The sequence below is a fragment of the Rhopalosiphum padi genome, chromosome 1 (assembly GCF_020882245.1).
Source record: "Rhopalosiphum padi isolate XX-2018 chromosome 1, ASM2088224v1, whole genome shotgun sequence".
Taxonomy (NCBI): Eukaryota; Metazoa; Arthropoda; class Insecta; order Hemiptera; family Aphididae; genus Rhopalosiphum; species Rhopalosiphum padi.
The window spans coordinates 12860317-12880383 of NC_083597.1; the positions used below are offsets into that span (position 1 = coordinate 12860317).

Consider the following 20067-nt stretch of genomic DNA (forward strand, 5'->3'; position numbering starts at 1 on the left):
TATTTTTCTAATTTACAATAATGGACATTGAAGATGCGTAAAAAATATTATGTTTTTCGATCGAATACATTAATAGATATTGTAAAATAAAAAAATTATTTATTTATAGGTCATGTATATTATATATTTCATCGTGATTTTAACAAAGACAACACCTTATTTTATGATTTCGTCAATCAGGTTAAATATTATAGGTATTATGTTTCTTTAAATATTTTAATACAACTATAGATTCATCGTTTACTTAATAAAAAATAATATACATTCACGAAATCACATATTTATTGTTGAGGTTATTTAATAAAATATAATTTCAATAAACATCACTGCATAATTTCCTGTTATCTGTTGATAGACTATTCTGTTTTGGTCGAGTTATTGTTAACTAACTAGTTTATGTAACATATTTCAAACTATTTTAATATCTATATAGTGTGTTTATGTCAAATAATTCATATACGCAACAGAATTTATTAAAATTAATGGATATATAATACACAAATAATCAATAACTTGATTGTATCAAATGTATAATATTATTTATCAAGAATTTTTTTTTTTATCTAAATCTTTGTTTTTGTGGTAAAAGTAGGATGATTATTTGAAAACGTATACTAATATAGTACTAAATATACGAGTATGTAAAATAATAAACTTGCAAATATTTGAAAAATGCATCATATTATTTTTAAACTACTACAATAAGTTGCACTCATGCTACTTATTTTTAACGTCCAAAGTGATCGTAAAAACAGTTTGTACGTAATAATCAATATTCGTAATAAATTATATATTATAAATTATATTTTTTTACATCATATGTTTCTAATTCATAAAATTATAATATTTGGTTTTAAACAGTAAAAAAAAAAAATACATACAATTCTTGAATATTGATATCAGCTGATATAAGTTACTACAATAAATTACTATAACTATAAAGTACACGTACTTCACTATCATAATATTATGTACATTTTAATAGGTATACTAAGACATGTAATCTAAACTATCACATTATTTTAGTCAATAAATTAATTATACAATATTAAAAATTTATGGGCACGTCAAATAAAAATTGTATATAATAATATATATATATATTATAGGTAGATAAATAAATAATATAATAAACAATGTGTTTTACTAAACCTGTAGCGTGATACACTGTACACGGTCTTACAGTTTTCACTACGATAAAAAAAAAAAAAAATTAAATAAATAAATAACTAAATAATATTATACTATTATAAAGATAATTAGTGAGAACACGGAATTGTAAGGCGTACATGTATTATTATGTTTTAAATCAGATACCGTATACTATAATAAATGACTCCTGCGAGCGGAGACATTGTCGCGCATAAAGAGCAGCGTGCAGAGATTTACCTAGGATACAGCAATACGATTTCATTTGAAAAATTGTTAAAATAATATGTGCGATGTATTTTAACAGTGGACAAACTGAGTGCGTTTTACCCTGAAAAATATACATCCGATACATCGTAATATATTATGTAAAAAGATTGTAAGATCGAATTCGCACGTCGCGTTTCGATAAACTCTGTAATATTTATGTCAAATTAAATTTTCGCGTAGGTATTTATATACTACACAATATGACGTATTTATTTTTAAATCGAATTTCAACAGTATATACGTACAATACGATGCACATAACGATCGACGTTCGATTAACTTAATTGTCTGGTTAGGTATGTCTATGACCGCTGCCCTATATCTACGAATAATTGAGGTGACTAGATGTGTGTGTGTGTGTGTGTGTATAACATTATTATTATTTTATTCTACACCTATATACGTATGATGCGCGTATCTAGTTAGCGACGAACGTATTAAAAAAAAATAAAAAAACTATTAAGTAATTCAATATATTGTCAAAAATGGATTGTAACGCCTTATAGCTGCTAAAACTGTGAGAAACCCCATGTACCGGCGATGGACCAAGTAGAAAATGGATATTTTTTCTAATTGTTCTTATTTTTTTTTATTATTTTTTTTTTGATTAATCAATAGCGGTGAGTCACTCGTCAGTCGTCATCACAGTCCGATCATGGTGCACGCCTGATAGAGGATGCGACAGTCTTCGCCGTTTTGGCCTTCCTTGGCCGCTTGCACGTAACGCCATAGTCTGGCGGCATCTGCGCTGACGCTCGTTCTTCCGCCAGAACTCGCGGCCGTCTCGCTGTACACAAAAAGAAAATCAGAAATCGTAAAACAGATCAATAAACCATTGAAATCCATAACGGGTTACGGATGGCCGGGTCAAAGTGGCTCGAAGCTAAAGGCGCGCATCACGACCATGTGGTCCATTATAAAACATGTTAACCCATAACAGCGTGATCGCTGCACAGATCAGTTTAATTACCCGACGCACCCTCGCCCGAAGAATAGAGATATTAAAAGATGTTGTATTGAAGTCGTTACGTTATATACTACAAGGATACACCGACCACACCGGTATACGTTATACACGTCACGGAACAGTTAAGTCTTAAACGCATTGTTGTTCGACACTATAGTAGTAATTTATCGTATCGTGTTATATTATATTATTATCTGACGTGTAGGTAGACCGCCGCACTTACACACGGAGTATTACGGCGGTGCATCGAGAGGTGCACTCCGCAGCTTGGCACGACACCACATAAAAGAGCAGAACATAATTATTGTATTAGAAATCAAAAAACGAATTCGGCGAAACGGCGACCGCGACCGAAGAGACGTTATATTTAACGTAGTGTGTTGTATACACACACTTATATTATTGCATCGCGGAATTGCAGGTTATACACGGGTAATCAAGGAGCGTATTAAGCGCGGTCGCGTAAATTGTTTTGTGTTTGGAAAATAAATAACCCCTTGCGATGGAAAAAAAACAAAATTGTGCCGCCGAAATAGCGCGATGCCATTAGTGTGCGAATGTATGTTTTTTTTTTTTATATACAAATAATATTAGTCTAAATGAACCTGTATTGTACGCGAAAACATTGTGAACCGCATCACAGCGCCGCCGGTTTCGAACACGCGCCGAACACGTTAGATTACAAGTAATTTTCATTGTTCAATTTTTGTTTGATAACAATAATATTAACTCGACATTTTGCGAACTTCTTTGACCGTACACGGACAGACCTATAGGATCGTTTCATTTGTACCGCGGTTGAAAAAAATCATTTACAGTAATCGTGTATATATTGATGAAATGATATTTAATATTTATTATGTATCATGCTTATAGATTAACGGGTGGGCGTGACTTACGAAGAGTGCTGAAATCTTTCATTACAGCGTGTTTTTAATATTTGGTCTTATTTTACAGCGATGAACGAGTATAGGTACTATATAATATTATGTATTATTATTTGCGCCACTTATTTTTCTATATTATATTCATCAACAAAACGTATCATCTCTCATATATCTGTCAAGTGCCTACGTGGCTACGTCCGATACAAACTAGACGAGTGAAAAAAAATTGCCACACATAAATATTAAATATAGTATTATAAATGAGTGATGAAAAAAATATGTCCCAATTAAAATTTAAATTATTTGTAATTAATTCCGAAAAAATTTCCATCACTTGTAAATTATAAACTCTTCTCGGCAACGAAAAGGTCTATTTTTATCTCATCTCGGTCCTAAGAATTTGGCCGAGTTTTTTCATACACACTTTAATTAAATTTTCAAATTACCTCATCGAGTATAATAATACACTCTAGCCTTCTAGGGCATTCAAAGATGAACCATGATGGCCACATTTGAACAGGAATTATATAAAATATATATCTAAGTAATATAAAATACTAGTTCTAATATTAATATTTTAATGATGGCCACATTTGAACAGGAATTATATAAAATATATATCTAAGTAATATAAAATACTAGTTCTAATATTAATATTTTAATGAGACACAGGAATAGGTATAATACATATTTTTTTCAATATAATAAAACTATAGAAATAAGCTTCAAATATTTTTGAGTGAATACAGCAGCTTATCATTGCACCCATTGTGACACTTTGCGGATGAATAAATAATATATATTTTATAATCCGTTTATTTACATTTACGATTTGATTGTGTTTTTTTTTTAATATTAAATGATTATTAGAAATCTAAATATTATATTAAATAAAAAAAAATCTAGGGGTAGCTTAAATATCAAATTTTCAATACAGGAACGTTTGGGGTTGCATTTACAATCTGCACCCTCAGTCACACGCCACAATGAAGCTAATCGTATGATATCGTAACATATAATCTTATTATATTTTTCGCTATTAACGTTTAGTAATTTAGTGGTGTATTTTATCGAACAAGTCATAATATATGATGGCTATAATACGTACTATATATTATAGATACTGCTCGGTCACTTATTTGGAGAATATCCGCTGTTTACGCACATATCGATCGACACGGATAATCTAGAGTAGTCGTGGCATATATACGTGATTCCGTGTTACACACGTGATATTATATACCTATCTATAATAATATGCTTTTAACGCGTATGAAGTGCGGAGAGCTTTTATGGCAAAAACGTGTTTGTAATTACGCAAGTATATTAATAGCGTGCGTCGAATAGCAAGTATATATATATTATATACGTCTAAAACAGTCGGAGAAATTAGGTTTGAAGATGGTTGCCCGCGATGTCCATTCCTGAGCGTGTGCCATGTGGGCAATAATAATGCATCTAGTTTTGCGGGATGACAAGTCGGTTGTTCGGACATTTTCCTAGTACGCATGTGTCAACGAATCGGCAACGAATTATTTGTGTCAGTGTGCTAACAATGGAATCACGTACGTACAATATAATAATAATAACGATAATGATAATGATGAAAATAATAACACATTTGTTACAATGACTCGAGTGGAAGCGATCCATTATGAATCGTGAAATAATGAAATTGTATTAGTTGCGCGTATGACGTTGTGATGATGTTCGGAAGAAACCAGTCTGTGGGCGGAATATTACTGAAAAGATGAAATGAAAGTACCCAAGGACATTGTTTTTTTAAATTTTTTTTTATACTTTGTCTGCCTGATCAAAATAATCACTACGTGATGCATCGCAGTGGTATATAGTAGAAGTATCTTCTGCGTATTATTATGTCAAAGAAAGTGACCTATGCCAAGGAGATTTCAATATTATTATTATTATTATTATTGTTGTTGTATACATTGGGCATGCATTTTTCATTGTTCGTTATTTGTGCCGTGGACAAATCAAATACGATTTATTTACAAGACAATAATTAATGACATCCGTATTTTGTTTATCTCTCTCAACAATACCAAAGTATTATAATATTGTTATACTATATTAAAATATGTTCGTGATTATTTGTATAATTTATGACAGCGTAAATATTGTTTGCCGTCTGCGGTAAACAAATCGTCGCGCAATTGTCTCAAGAAAATAACAATATACGAGTCGAGTTAATTATATTATTCCCACGTGTAATACACGTTTAACTACAATTCATAATAACTTACATATTATTGTATTATTGTCTCGTGAGATAGTGACATTTCCGTAGGTTTTAATTTAAAGTTAATACGACTATTTATTTTTAAGCTATTTGAGTTATGAACGTCTGGAGAAACAATAGATTGACATCTAACACGTATAAATCACGAGCAAATATAATTTTGGTATGATTTGCGTCTGCTTAATAAGAGGAGAGGATTTCGAACGAAATGGATTCAGTGAAAATTAATACTGTAAAACGATACATCTTAATATCGTACACCTGATGATTTCGGCTATTGACCTGATCAATGACGTTGTTACAAAAACTTAATAACATACAACTAAATAAATAAGTGGTTCAGTTGGTTTTTTTTTCTTCAAATAAATAGCACATTCTTTTAAAATATAAATTAAAACGGTAATATGATTAATATGCATAGCTGATTAAATCATGTATCTTCGTGTACAATTATTAATTACATGTTAATACAAATTTTGTAATTTTAATTTTATTTCACCTAAAGGTAATCGTAGAACTACATATTGTGAAGGAATTTTGATTTAGCGATGCTAAATAGTCAATAGAATTTACTAGCTTTCAATCGTGAACGGTTGTGTGGAACATATATTCGTTATGATACATATTATGATTAGGTTATGACAAAATGGTTTTCCACATTCAAAGTCCTAACGGAACAAATTGTGAAAGATACAATTTATTACTTTATATCTGTGATTATATTGATGTTCAAAATAATATTTAATCATTGAGTTATTAGTTTTTAAAGAATATATTAAAAAATGTCTAATAAAAAATAACTTGATGGTATAATTAAACGAGAATAGTATGATGATAAATAATGTATATAGTTGTAATGTGGATCCAAATATTTTATTCATTTACATTATAGATGTGACGTCTCGAAATTATTTTTTAAATAAACTCTTTAAAATATTTATACTTTTAATAATTTAATTGAATTTCATTATTATCATTGCATCATATAAAATAATATTAATATATCTTTAGTAATATTATATATTAAACAATATTACCATGGAATTGATTTTTATAAGCCAATTGAAATTATTCAGACTCATCCTGCTATAAATAAAATAATAAACGCGTTGTCTAATCGACAAGACAGGTAGTATTTATATTATATTATGTGGAACACACGCGCACCATAAAAATATATTATACATACAACAAACGTCAGCGATCAGTATCTTTTTTCTTTTAAAATTTTTTTTTTCTTGCAATTGAATTAATCAAATTTCACAAAATTAAAACATACGTGCTTCTTGTATACTTTCGCGGTACGCTTCGGTCAAATGTGGTTTCGGTCTGATAAATCGCCGCGGCGTTATGGTTTCGGGTGTATATAGGTATCTATATGTATATTATACTGAAGTGGCATGTAAAAGGCTCATAATATTAAACTCAATATGACTATGACACAACATGTGTAAATATTTGTCACAGAATTCATTATATATATATATACACAAACAATATACGTGGGGACGTAATTCCAATTCAATTTAAAAGTGTGCCAAATTTAAGACGGGACAATAATTTCCTCTTTCGCGGGCCATTTAAAAAAACGATTCACATCATCGCACTCCAGATAGACATCTTACAATACGCAAAAGCCTTTAAAACATTAAACATTTTCTAATTAAATGTTGTCTCGGCGCATTTAGTGACTCTTATAGAATTAACCCCTGGTGCGTAACGTAACGTAACGTAACGCGCGTGTAAAATTCGTCAATCTTCTGGTGGCGGAGCGTATACGTATATGATATAAATATAATATGATATTTATATATAATATATATATATATTAAATAATTATAATACTGCAGTCGTCTGTTATTGTCGTGCGTATACGACGGCAAAACGATTTCCATTAATTTATTGTGTCGTTTTCCGTTTCGCCGCCGATGCGATTTCTATACATATTATTATATCCGACTCGTGTGCGAGAGAGCCCGGCTACAAGTTCAAGGCCGTGACCTATAACGAATTATCATAATATAGTAGTCCCATAGGCCGGCGGCGATCAGCCAAGTAGGTCATCCCGGCCGTAGTCGGGTAGTGAACAGGTTATAATGTACAAGTGGGTCGCGCAGCGCGGGTCGTTTTTTTTTTTTTTTTATTTACGTCGTTATTTATTTGTATTTTTTCATCACTGGGAAAGAAAAAAAGTCCCGGAAGTAGGTGAACGGGTTTCATATGGCCCCTACCGCCCACCTCCCTCCCACCCCTTCCGTTCTAAGTCGCGCGTTAACATGTAAATTCGAAACCGACAACGTCGTACGCGATAGACAAAATAATATATTATGATAAATTATAATAGTACAGTGTTTGAACACGCGTAGGTATTATATAAAAAATGTTTAAAAAACCAGAAATCGTCAATTCGTTACCTGCTCAACTGCGCGGACACCAGATTGCTGTGCGGACTGAACCTGCCGGGATCGCCATACATCTTGCACACCAATTTCTCTTTGCATGGTTCTTCGCGCACGGCCAATTCATGGAATATCTCGTCCAACTTCTGTACGACCGGAGTGTACACCGGGTCGTGCGTCGCCACCTGTTGCAGCGCGGGCGGCGGTCTGCCCATGGCCTGAAATTATTTGCGTCGACGATCGCGTTTAGTTCGTAACATAATGACAGTGAACACGTCAAATGACAATAGTTATGTAAACAAATAAGTTTATTATACTATTGATGGCCTTAAGCGGGGACAATCACCCCTTTGTCACGCGCCACCTGAAAGGGATGTGTCTGAGAATATACGTCTGTATCGTATATATATATATATAGGTACGGACACCGCGAGGTAGCAGAGTTTAAGTAAATATTATATACTTATATACAATCGTATCTAATAAAAGATAGTAGATTTTCAATTAAGGAAACACTATATACAAATACACTCTCCCAATCGTCGTCGATTCTAAACGAAAAAAATAAAGTAGGTACTTTACGGCTACTGAACTATTGATGTTGACGAGACTCGTTCTAGTCGCCCGTAAAACGACATAATATGTAATGTGTTATCGTACACCCGGAACAAGTTTTGCTCGCTATTTATTGCTGTGAGAGTTCAAATACCTTTAGCGCTAAATTTCATCGCGTATCGCATATATATATGACTCATTCAGATATTTACATTAATTTGACAGACTACATATAATATACTATAAAGCACTGCAGTATACTTTTGGAAATTAAAATATCGAAAACTCGAAATCATTGATGGTGTTATCTCAAAATAAATAAATTCACTTGCGTTTTTCGATTTAAAAATGTATTTTCACGAAAACGTGAAACAAGTATTTTACTGCCGAGTCTATATCTACGTATTGATCTTATTGATATTCGTATTTTATAATAAGATTTATATGTCGATCCGATCCAATGAAAATGTCTATCTTCGTCCATATTTGACGAGAATTCACTTCATATCAGCTATACCTGACCCTGTTGTCTAGTATTCAGGCATAAATACACAATCTGTGTTTCGAACACGCCGATTTGCAGGACTATGGCGGGGAATAAACTCGGTAGACCTATCACCGAGTCGCCCACGACTCGTGGGAAACGAAATCGGCTTGGAAAAATTCAGATTTACACTTACGGGATTATTGTCCAGTCTCTTGACGTATTTCTCGGCGTACGGCGATGGTGGAGGACCTCCGCCGCCTCCAACGCCTCCACTGCTACCGCCGTCACCATTACCGCCATATTTGAGCGGTTCGTACTGCGCGGGCGACGATGAATACGAGTATTTGGGTGCGTCGTACTGTGACGTGCCTTCCCCGTACTCGCCCAAACCCCAACTGGCGAGCTCGTCCGCGTGATCTGACACCACGTTGTTCATGTCCATACCGTTACGGTTGTAATAGTCACTGCCGCTCAAAAGCTATAACGATCGTAAAAATCAACAAAGATTATTAAACAGTTTTAATCGGGTTTGATCCGGTCACAGTTTGGATAGGATCGTTATGCGAAGTGAACATCGTAAAAACTGGAGGACGACCAAATAAACAATATTATATAATATCTGTTGAACACGGTGTGGCTATACCTCTGGCGAATCGTAAGGTCCAGGTGGCGGTGGATGGTCCAACGTGGGGCCTGGATAGTAATCGCTGTGGTAACCTGGTGGTGGTTTGATGGGCACGGGTACCGGTACGGGTACCTTGAGGTGGTGGTGGTGGTGTTTAACCTGTAGACGAAACAATCGTTGTCGTAAATAAATAACGCGATTGCAATACAATGTTTATCGTGATAAATTATAAAACAGTATTTATATGCCACTGATGGTTTATATTCCGAATTTATCGCATACCTGTAGCGCATCGCTTTCGCCAAAATAACATAATGCCACATTGGTACTAGACAACGACGGTTGCAATAATTAATGAGGACTGTCAATTGCACTACGAAAGCGCGATGTGTAATGTGTACATTATTAGTGTTATTATTATAAACGAGTTGAGAGCACTTAATGAAGTCTTTGCGCGATGGTAATTATGACAAATGAACACATAGGTTATTTTATTATATATGTTTCTTGACCTCCTAAATCTCCGTGGTCGCTACACGCGTATAATGGTTTGAGTTTCGTTAATTATTATCTTAACGTCATTCGGCAGAATCGCTGTATAACAACGTGGGCTTATACGATAATTTGATTTCAAACTCGCTGTATACGTATAGTATCAATTAAGTGCACACCTACTGCACATTTACGTCCACTGGACGTACCTATTTAAATATAGTACACAGTGTCGATTAGGAGTTAAGCATATTATGTAGCCTTTACATCGGTCAATATGAATTTATATAAACGGCAAGAATTTATAAAATAATTCCTAAAAAAAAAATAATTTTCCACTAGTCCGTAAGAACATTCGCATACCTTGTGATGGTGGAAATGATAAAACTTGGATGCGTGATGGTGGTAGTACGAACAGAGCTTGAACAAATGAGCCAACGGCGGGAACACGAACAGCAGAACTTTCAGTAATATCTTCTTGGCGGCGCCCGCTCCGATCAACAACGGCAACAAGAACAGCACCTTGATTTTGATCAGTTTGATTATCAACATCAAAGCCATACCGCTTGACATAAGTTTCTTTTTGAACAGTTGCTCTGTGGAAAACATACACTCCGTTATTATCAGGGCGCTTAAATACTTAATGTGTTGATACACATCAAAATATTCAGTTGAAAAAAGCTTAAACACAAAAGTAATGTAATTAATTAATACTATGCCGTGTTTTCCATAACAAATTATCATATTAAAAAAAAAAAAAGTTTAATTATAAAAAAATAATTTTTAATTTAATTGATAAAATAATGTAAAAATATAAAAGGATTTTTTTTATTAAGTATAATTTTTTTTTAAATCTTTAAAATTTTTAATGAAAAATGTTTATTTATTTTATTCATAATATGGGTATTCTTATAAATTATTCATATAAATAAAAACCAACATGTGAAAAAAAATAAAAACTACACAATAGGTAGTTAAATTTTAATTACAGACATCACGAAACATAAATGATCCTATGTTTACTCTTCAAATAAATATGGAAATGTGTCACATGCCGAGCCATAGTTACTATTATCATAAAGACATAACATATCAATTAGTCGTGTTACGGTATAGGTATAACACCGCTGCACTACGACTATACCGACGATGGGTCTTTCATCACGGACGTCAATAGGATCATCTTATATTGTATTATTATTATTCGAATCGTGCCATTCATTAGCACAACGAAAAACGGTGTGTTGTCAAGCTGTTGTTTTTCGTTTAATTTTTCACCCGACTTTGCAAAACTCTAGTACGCGATACCGATTACTATCACGGAAATCTAGGCTAATGAAATACATTATTATTCCAAAACGGCCTGCTATAGTAAGAGTGTGCGGCAGAAAGCAGATTTCATGTGCCCGTTGTCGAGTGTACCACACGCTATACGCACTGTCGGGTTTCAAATTAATAATAATACTATTATGTTAATTCGTGAACACGCGCAAAGAAACGGCCGATTTTTCCCACGTCCGCGCGACGTCGTCTGCGAATACATTGTGAATACGATATAGTAATATTATCACCGTCGCACGACGATTAACTAATTATTATTAATATCGGTTCGGTAAACAGCACTAAACACACGGCAAAAGTGGGCAGGTGCGGACGAATACGCGATTCCATACAATTTGGATGACGTCCGGCGTGTTTGTAGTTAGCGTGAAAATCATTTGAAATCGTCGCACACGCGACACGCGACGAACCGAAACTAATTTGAAAATGTATTGAATTAGTTACCGAGTAAAATGTTTGACATAGATAAATACTTTTCTAATCAATATATTATAGTTTAATCATTAAATTCAATTTTTTTTACACCTAAAATTAATGTTTACGCTAAGGATATGTTTTAAAATGTCTCGAGAATCTATCGTGTTCGTAAATATTTCTATAATACACTACGAGCAATGTATTATTTAACTTGGATTTTCAAGTTAAACCCGAATATTGTATGGTTCATTATTTTTTTAAAAATATTGTTATTAAAACAATTTGATAAATGATCAAAACATTGTTGCATAGCAAATTTCAAAAATCAGAGATTAGAAATAGTATTTTGAATAAAAGTCAGTCTTATTTTTTCCATAGAAAAGAACCTTCAAATACATTAAATTAACTATAACTATATTCCAAATGTTATTAATAGAACTAAAATATAAATATTTTTTAATAATTTTAGTTAACTGTTTAGTTTTATCGAAATAAAGTATAAAAAATATTTTTTGAATACCAATATAATTATTATTGTAATTTAACTTTCCCTGCATGAATTATAATAACTATACACAGACTACAAGAAATCACTATTAAATTCCAAACATAATTCATAGTATCAAGATTTCAAATATTAGCTTCTTACTCAATACAGGTTTTTTTTTTTAGTTTTTTTATAAGGTGCTTAGAGTCAGTAATATTGATTTTGAATGTAATATGTAATATGGTACCAGCAATAATAGCTCATGTGTCTGCCATAAAATAAATTATTATGTACCTAAAATGGAGGAATAAACTTCAATACTTAAAATTCTTAATTTAGCTTAGATTGTATTACATTTGGTGTACAAAATATATAGTACAGGATTTTATGTTTAAAAATGAAATTCATATTTTATTCGTATTTGTTTTATTAATTTTCTATACATTAAGTTGAATTTTATATTTAAATACAGTACAACTATGTTGTCACTTTGTGGTTAATATATTTTATGATTAAGGTTTATTTAAAATTATGTACAGTATATATGTCCATGTCATACTTGGTGAAAACATGTTATTTAAACTGTTAAGGTATGTATACCTAGATGTACAATATGGTAGGTATGTAATAAAACAGCTATAAAAACTTTATTTTAAACTCTTTGAAGTCAAAAAAAGCAATAGAAAAATTTTGATAGTATAGAATTCTTGATTTTGAAATCTACTTAAGTATTTTAATTGTTCAGGAGTCATATATCTGTTATTTAACATATTCCCATTAAACTTCAAAAGATAGAATATATATTTTAACCGGCAGACCCATTTAAGGGGATTCTATACCTGTTTTTTAACAAAATTCTAACATACTGATTTATGTTTTACTTTCGATATTAATCTTGAAAACATATTTGAATCCTTCAAGTCAGAATTATAAAAATAAATTTCGTTTAATTTCAAAAATATGAATTTTTTTCTGAATTCTTAAAGTTTCTGTTCATGAATATTAAATTAGAAATGTGGCTTGAAGGATCCAAAGTTGAGTAAGAAAAAAAAATTTATTTCAAAATTATTATCAGTGTAAATCGGTTTGTTGGAATTCGTTTAGGTATATGAATTATAATATTTCGCCAAGAATTTCAATTTTAGGCTTTTTGTAACACATGCTTGCAAGTGCGTATCACTTATCCAGTTCGCTATCAGAATACAAAATATACTTCATAAACATAAATATTTTTTAAAAATTATTATTACTAAAATTAAAGCAAATACACGTGTATATTTCACCGAAAAAACTTTGGCGGGAATCACCTTCATATGTCTTATTAAGTATAATATTGGTTTTATTATATTTTTGATGTATATTAATATGTATTTTTAGTACCATATTATATTAAACCAACATTGTTTATTATCTACCTCTAATAATAATAATTAAATGATTTGTGAACCGGAGCATGGCATAGAGATTTAGGAAACTAATTGTATATTTTTTATTTTTATATTAGGTATACTATTCTGCTCCGTTATATTTGTAAGCAAATCAAATACAAATAATATTCTATTAGTTAATGTATAAATTATGAAGAAAATAACAAATAAGCTACTGTGCTTAAACGCTAAAATTATAGACCATATTTCATGTACGTAATAAACTTAAATACCAACACTTATGTGTCTATTTGTACTTAATAATATTTAAGAGCAACGTGTTATTAAACTTTATTATGATTACATTTTAAAGATCATTATTATTTATAAACTCTATTAGCTTAAATTATGTTATTTATTGAATTTGAAATATTTTTTTAGTATGTCATTTGTATTTATAAAATACAACGAATAGTACAGATAAAATACAAATAATTTGACAATATAATATAGTTAATTGAAACAACACTAAGAAGAGTAAATAATGTGTGCATAAAAATAACAAACAAACGATTAGTATCACTACAGTGTTAAAATGTTATGTTTAGCTATAATGAAGATAATTTATTGCAAATCACGGCGTATTTACGATAAGACATCGTTTTGACACACATTACAGCTCAGTGTTAAATCGGAGTCGCTGTACTTGGATTCCAGACAAATCAAGTTCAAGGCCCCTTATAGACGGTTTTAATGCTTTCTCTTTTTAATAATGTATTTAAATATGTTCGAGACTAATTGCTTTAATTAAAAATTTTAGAGTAAATTCAACATATAGATCTAAAAATATATTCGTTGTGGCCGTATTATTCGAATTGTTTGCAATTCAATTAAAATTGATTAACACAGCTAAAGTAGATAAAACATTTTGTGTATATTTAGTTTTCGCATGGTAATATTGGTCATAAGTTGACTTATTAGGTACTTATTATGTGCAATGCATATGAATTAAACTACTTTTTGCGATGTAGGTTGAAATTTCAATTGAAAACTAGGTATCTACCCGCTGGGTTCTATAGTATTGAACGCATACTTATATTGTAGCGATACACTTACAGGCTATTCGATTACTATAATTATCTTAAGCATGACTTACTATAATAACACCTATATAGAGTTTGAATTAATCTGGGTTCTGAGATAGGGTCCTATATACTCATATGTTATAATTAAACGCGTTGCTTACTTATCATCTTGTGCATGAACCTAGGTGATCTGGCGTCTCTTGCAGCTGGCAACACGTCCATCCGCAGAATTATACCACCATCGGGCAAAATTTTTTTGGGCGATAGGCGAAGTTTAGCACCCGGTCCACCACCCAAAAAACTAGGCACTGTGGCTTCAAAGTCATGGGTCGCCAAGTATTTGGCGCCTTTGTTGTACAGCTGTTCTGTGACGTCGGACCAACCGTCATCGGCCACTTCTTCGTCTTCCTGAAAACAAAAATGAAGATCAGCAACTACAAGGTGAGACTCTAACACCGCCAATCGGGCAATGTCAAATAGTTAATTAATAGGCATTTCCTATTAAACCAGATTAAAACAGTTATTTCATAACAAACCAGTTGACCGCCGTGGGTAAGAACACACGGCCGCTGACCGGTTTTAATCAGTCGAATATTATTATTACGGTAAAATGTTCTCGCACAATTTACGCGTTAGCATACGTACGCATATTACATTAGATCCTACTCAACCTAACTATAGGGAGCGGAGTGCAGCGGGTTAGGTTAAAATTCCACGACAAATTCAAACGCTCGATTCCTATACATAGTACCTATACAGCCATAAATAGGCAAAATAGGATGAGCTAGTCCGATTTGCGGTTTCCGCGGTTTGCGGTCACGGCGTGACTTCTCGAGAGCCGATCGATTAAGTAAAATCAATAATAATAATAATAACAATAAATAACGAAAGCCTCGTAGAACACATCATTATAGTATAGCCAAGCGTCTTACGAGAACAGAAATCGAAACAATATTATATATGGTTACCATTTCGGGCGCTCGGGCTTCCCGGTAGGACGTGGTCTCGTTCTGGCCGGGGCACATGGCCTCGTAGTCGTTGGAGTTCTTCGTGAACGTCAGCCCGTCGGTGATGTTAAAGTCGGATTCGAACGTGTGATCGACGTAATTGTACAGCCGGCTGCGCACACAGTCCATCGTGTTCCGGGGACCGTCGCACTTGCCCACCAGATCGTCCCATAGCGCGTTGCCGCTGCTGGACGGCTGCACCGAACACACGGACGCCGGCGCCAACGAGACGACGATCGCGGCGATCGACACAACAACGACGGCGGACCACGGAGGTAGATGATGATTGACGACGGTCGTCATCGTGTAACGCGAACGCTAACACAGTTGGCATCGCACTGACCGAACCGGCGTCCGAGAGGTCCGCGTTTACCGGTTTCTTCGCCCGGCGAGCGCGCGCTCGCGCCAAAGAACGAGAGAGAGAGAGAGAGAGAGACGGACGCGGACAGGACGAAACGGCGTGAGACGGATTATAGAGGAGAAAGGAAGAGAGTGAGCGAGAAAGAGAGAACAGATCCCACCGCCGTCAATCGCCGCCCGGCAATATATGTAAACGCATCGGATGTACACGACGTATAGATATGTGCATATACACGTGCATATTATAATTGTATTACACACACACGCACACACACATATATATATATATATATATTTAGAAGTGACCCCGATTTGCAACAGACGCATTTCGATTTCTTCCTCGTCGTCGTTTAAGCGAGATCTTACAACCGCGGAAATATCGCCGCGTGTTATCTCACATAAAACAGCCCACCTAATTTTTGTTTTGTTTTTGGAAAGGACATCCGGATTTTCAAGTTTGAGCCTACGGTTTTTATCCACATTTTTGAAAGTCACGGATTATAACATATAGGCGTGTTCTATAGGCTCGAGTGTATCGACGACGGGCTAATAAATAATGTCATCAATTATTTAATTTATATGTGGCGAGATATCGAAACATCGAATTCTACTCGTCTGATCTTATAGCACGATATGGACGGCGACATGGACCTATACCTAAATCTTTCACTCTGGAATGTCACTTATAAAGTTCACACGCACCGTGGTTTACTTTGAGACGACACTCGGCGTATTCTATCCGTAAAAGCATACCACACACAAACACATTTTTTATGATTGCAGTTTTCCTTTCTTTACTTTAATAATCGCCTACTTTTGAAGATGCGGAATATAGAAATAATTCACGTTTTCTCTTCCTATTTCTCGCAATGGTCATGATGTAAACATGTTATTCTGCTAGATAATATCCACATTTGCCCTCATTTTTGTAATCGCCAAAATTACGGTCATTAATCTCATCATTAGCTGGGTAATCTCGGTAAAACAAGTCTTTCGTCGATTAAAATCTATCATTTTGTTGACTGTTATGTATCGGCCGATACATTTGATGAGTTCGATAAATTATATTCTACACAGATAACTTGTATCTATAATGTAAACATTAAAACACGTTATCTAGTATTTTAGCAACCTATATTGTGTTACTACTTACTATTTTTATTTCATTTATCTAAAACCGTTTTTGTAAAACTTAAAGGATATTGGGTTTTAGAATGGAAACAAAACTAAAAAATACAATCTACATTTATTGAATAATTATTATTTTAACGGTCTTATCACGTTCATTATTTGAAATTTGTAAGCGATAATTTCCAATGAGTTGAAATGTCGTTAAAACTAATAATATATAATAATGATATTAATCGCCAGTGTATATTACCTTTTGGTTAAGAATATCCACGATTATAATAATACTATCATTACAATATTGTTTATTGAACTGTTGTAAAACGTGCCTGGTAAGCGATATTATTATTATGGTGGTCGATGGTTATATAAAATAAATCATAATTCAAGAAAATTATAAGGTATATCAAATAATATACCACACATAAAGTGTATATTTAAGTAAAATTATAATATATATTAATGTATATGTATACGTATAATACCATAATGTCATTCAATACACAGCGTTTATTACAACAAAGATATTTACTAAAATGCTAACTACTAATATTTGTTCAAATATTGTTTAATCAAACGATTAGTCCATAAAATTAAAAATAAAGGAAACATTTTTGTTTAGTCAATTTTGATGCATAAATATTAGACTATTTTAGGTATTATTACGTAGGTACGCATACTTAATCTATATGTAATATTTTAAAATTATATTTAAAATATTATTTATTTCAATATTTAAATTAGTAAGTTTAATATTATTTTTAAACCTGATAGACTAGCTATCGATGTTTTTACGAAACAAAAATTCACGTAGAGCATCCGTATTTTTAACAACTTTTTATAGTTAAAAAAAATATATAACATCAATATTTTTCTGTACCAAATAGTTTTGGTAATTAAAAACTTTTTAGTAGGTACTATTAAAATATATTTTTTCCATTATTCTACAGGGAAATAGTAAAGTATATTTATTTTTATATATGTATTTAAATATATCGTATTCATTTTATTTAATATATGTGTATTTCCAATAAAAATAAAATATCGTTTATATTATGTAATGCAAGCGCAAACATATTTTACATTTTAACCACTGAATCGAATGAGGTACCTGCAGCCTGGTATATTATACACATATAATCATCATCTTCTTCTTCTTTGGTTTCGGCCATTCAAGACCATATACCTCTAGATAAACATACTGTCTTCTATCTCTATCCTCTGCTACTTCCTGCCAATGACTCTCTGGCTCCACTGCTTCAGCATCTCTTAACGCAATCCTCCCATTTTATACGCGGTCTTCCAAGAGGTCTCCTCCCTTCTGGGTTTTCCTCTATTACTCTTCTTATTAGTGAAACATATATAATAATATAATACCATATATATATATATATATAAACATATGCTTATATATAAATAACATTTAATCAAAATACTTCCACCATAAGGAGTCATCGGGGGGGGGGGGGGGACTTAGGAGGGCTTGGACCCCAAAGTATTCCATTAGACCCCCCCAAAAAAAATCTTATATAATATGTTATACTTGTGTATAGAAAGGAAATTTGGGGGTACTTTACATTGGATTATTATAGCCCTTTTAAAAATCAACTAAATGTAGGCTTATGACATCACTTACTTCTCAAAAGTTCAGTCACAAGTCGTTTTTTATATTTGTCAAACATTTCGTTTTATTTTACTTAGGATATTTTTTGTACTAGTAAGATGAGTTGATCCATTCAGAATCTCATGTAAATATTTTAACTATAACTAGTACACATTTGTTTAAATACATTTAAATTGTACAATTGTATTACTATTTCTAAAACAATCACAATATTTCACATAATAGGTAGAACTGTAGAAGCCAGTATCTATTTGGATACTCAGGTACTCTGGGCATTCATAAGTAATAATAACTCAATTACATAGTGAATGTGAATCAATAAATCACTTGTTTGATCTTTATCACGCCACCACTATAATTATTATTATACAGGAACATATACCAATAAATAATAATGTATGATATTCTTGATCTAATGAATAATTCATCTTACACTTGTAAGTTTATATATTAATAAAAAAATTGTATGTTACAAATATACTAACTAAATTTTATTAATGTATTAATTAATTGTTGTCAGATGACATTAGTAAAGTATTTTGATAGGAAACGAATATAGTGTCAATATAGATCAGTATAGTTAAATTGTTCTACTTTAACCATTAAAAAATATTTAAATATTAATATAAATTATTAATAATTAGATAATTTATTAGCTTGTAGTTTTGTCCGTAATAAAAAAAACCACTCGGAGTTTGATCAAAATCAATATTATTGTATATTTTGAAACGTATACAACTATACAAGAAAGACAAATATGATATGAAAAAATCTTAGAAATTGAGAAATTATGTGAATTCAATATGTTTGCAGACAAAAAGATACAACAATTTAACTGATAACATTTTAAAACTAAAAGTTATTTCATATAAATACTTAACAACTTAGTATATTATAACGATAATAAGACGTACCATTGTATAAATGTAACAAATACAGTTAAGGCAAACTATAAAACTATTAAAGTACAACTTACCTACAACTAATGTATTCTACTCAACCGAGGATGGATTCGATATTTAGAACCTCGATGTTGTGAAACTTAAATTGTAATGAGTCATGTTGAAGTAGTGCGTTGGGTTCATTTACGAACGTGTAATATAATATAGAAAACAATCATATAGATAGACACTTTGACTTAAATTTGTATAACGTATTAA

At 32.2% G+C, this 20067-nt stretch overlaps 1 protein-coding gene across 1 annotated transcript; it reads right to left on the minus strand.

The window, feature by feature from the left end:
• Positions 1-1875: 1875 nt before the first annotated feature.
• On the minus strand, positions 1876-16154 carry LOC132929148 (uncharacterized). Its single transcript, XM_060994280.1, has 7 exons — positions 15757-16154; positions 14950-15196; positions 10455-10687; positions 9618-9758; positions 9168-9452; positions 7948-8150; positions 1876-2206 (listed from the first exon to the last, which is right to left on the minus strand). Exons 1-7 carry the CDS (start codon positions 16096-16098, stop codon positions 2062-2064), a joined length of 1596 nt encoding a protein of 531 aa, XP_060850263.1. The 5' UTR covers positions 16099-16154; the 3' UTR covers positions 1876-2061.
• Positions 16155-20067: the final 3913 nt, after the last annotated feature.

Excerpts from the sequence above, each read along its gene's own strand:
- LOC132929148 (XM_060994280.1), bottom strand. The coding sequence starts at position 16,098 with ATGACGACCGTCGTCAATCATCATCTACCTCCGTGGTCCGCCGTCGTT. Across the intron at positions 9,453-9,617 it reads GACCTTACGATTCGCCAGAG|CTTTTGAGCGGCAGTGACTA; the intron begins GTATAGCCACAC and ends CGATCGTTATAG. Across the intron at positions 2,207-7,947 it reads GTGTCCGCGCAGTTGAGCAG|CGAGACGGCCGCGAGTTCTG; the intron begins GTAACGAATTGA and ends TTTTGTGTACAG.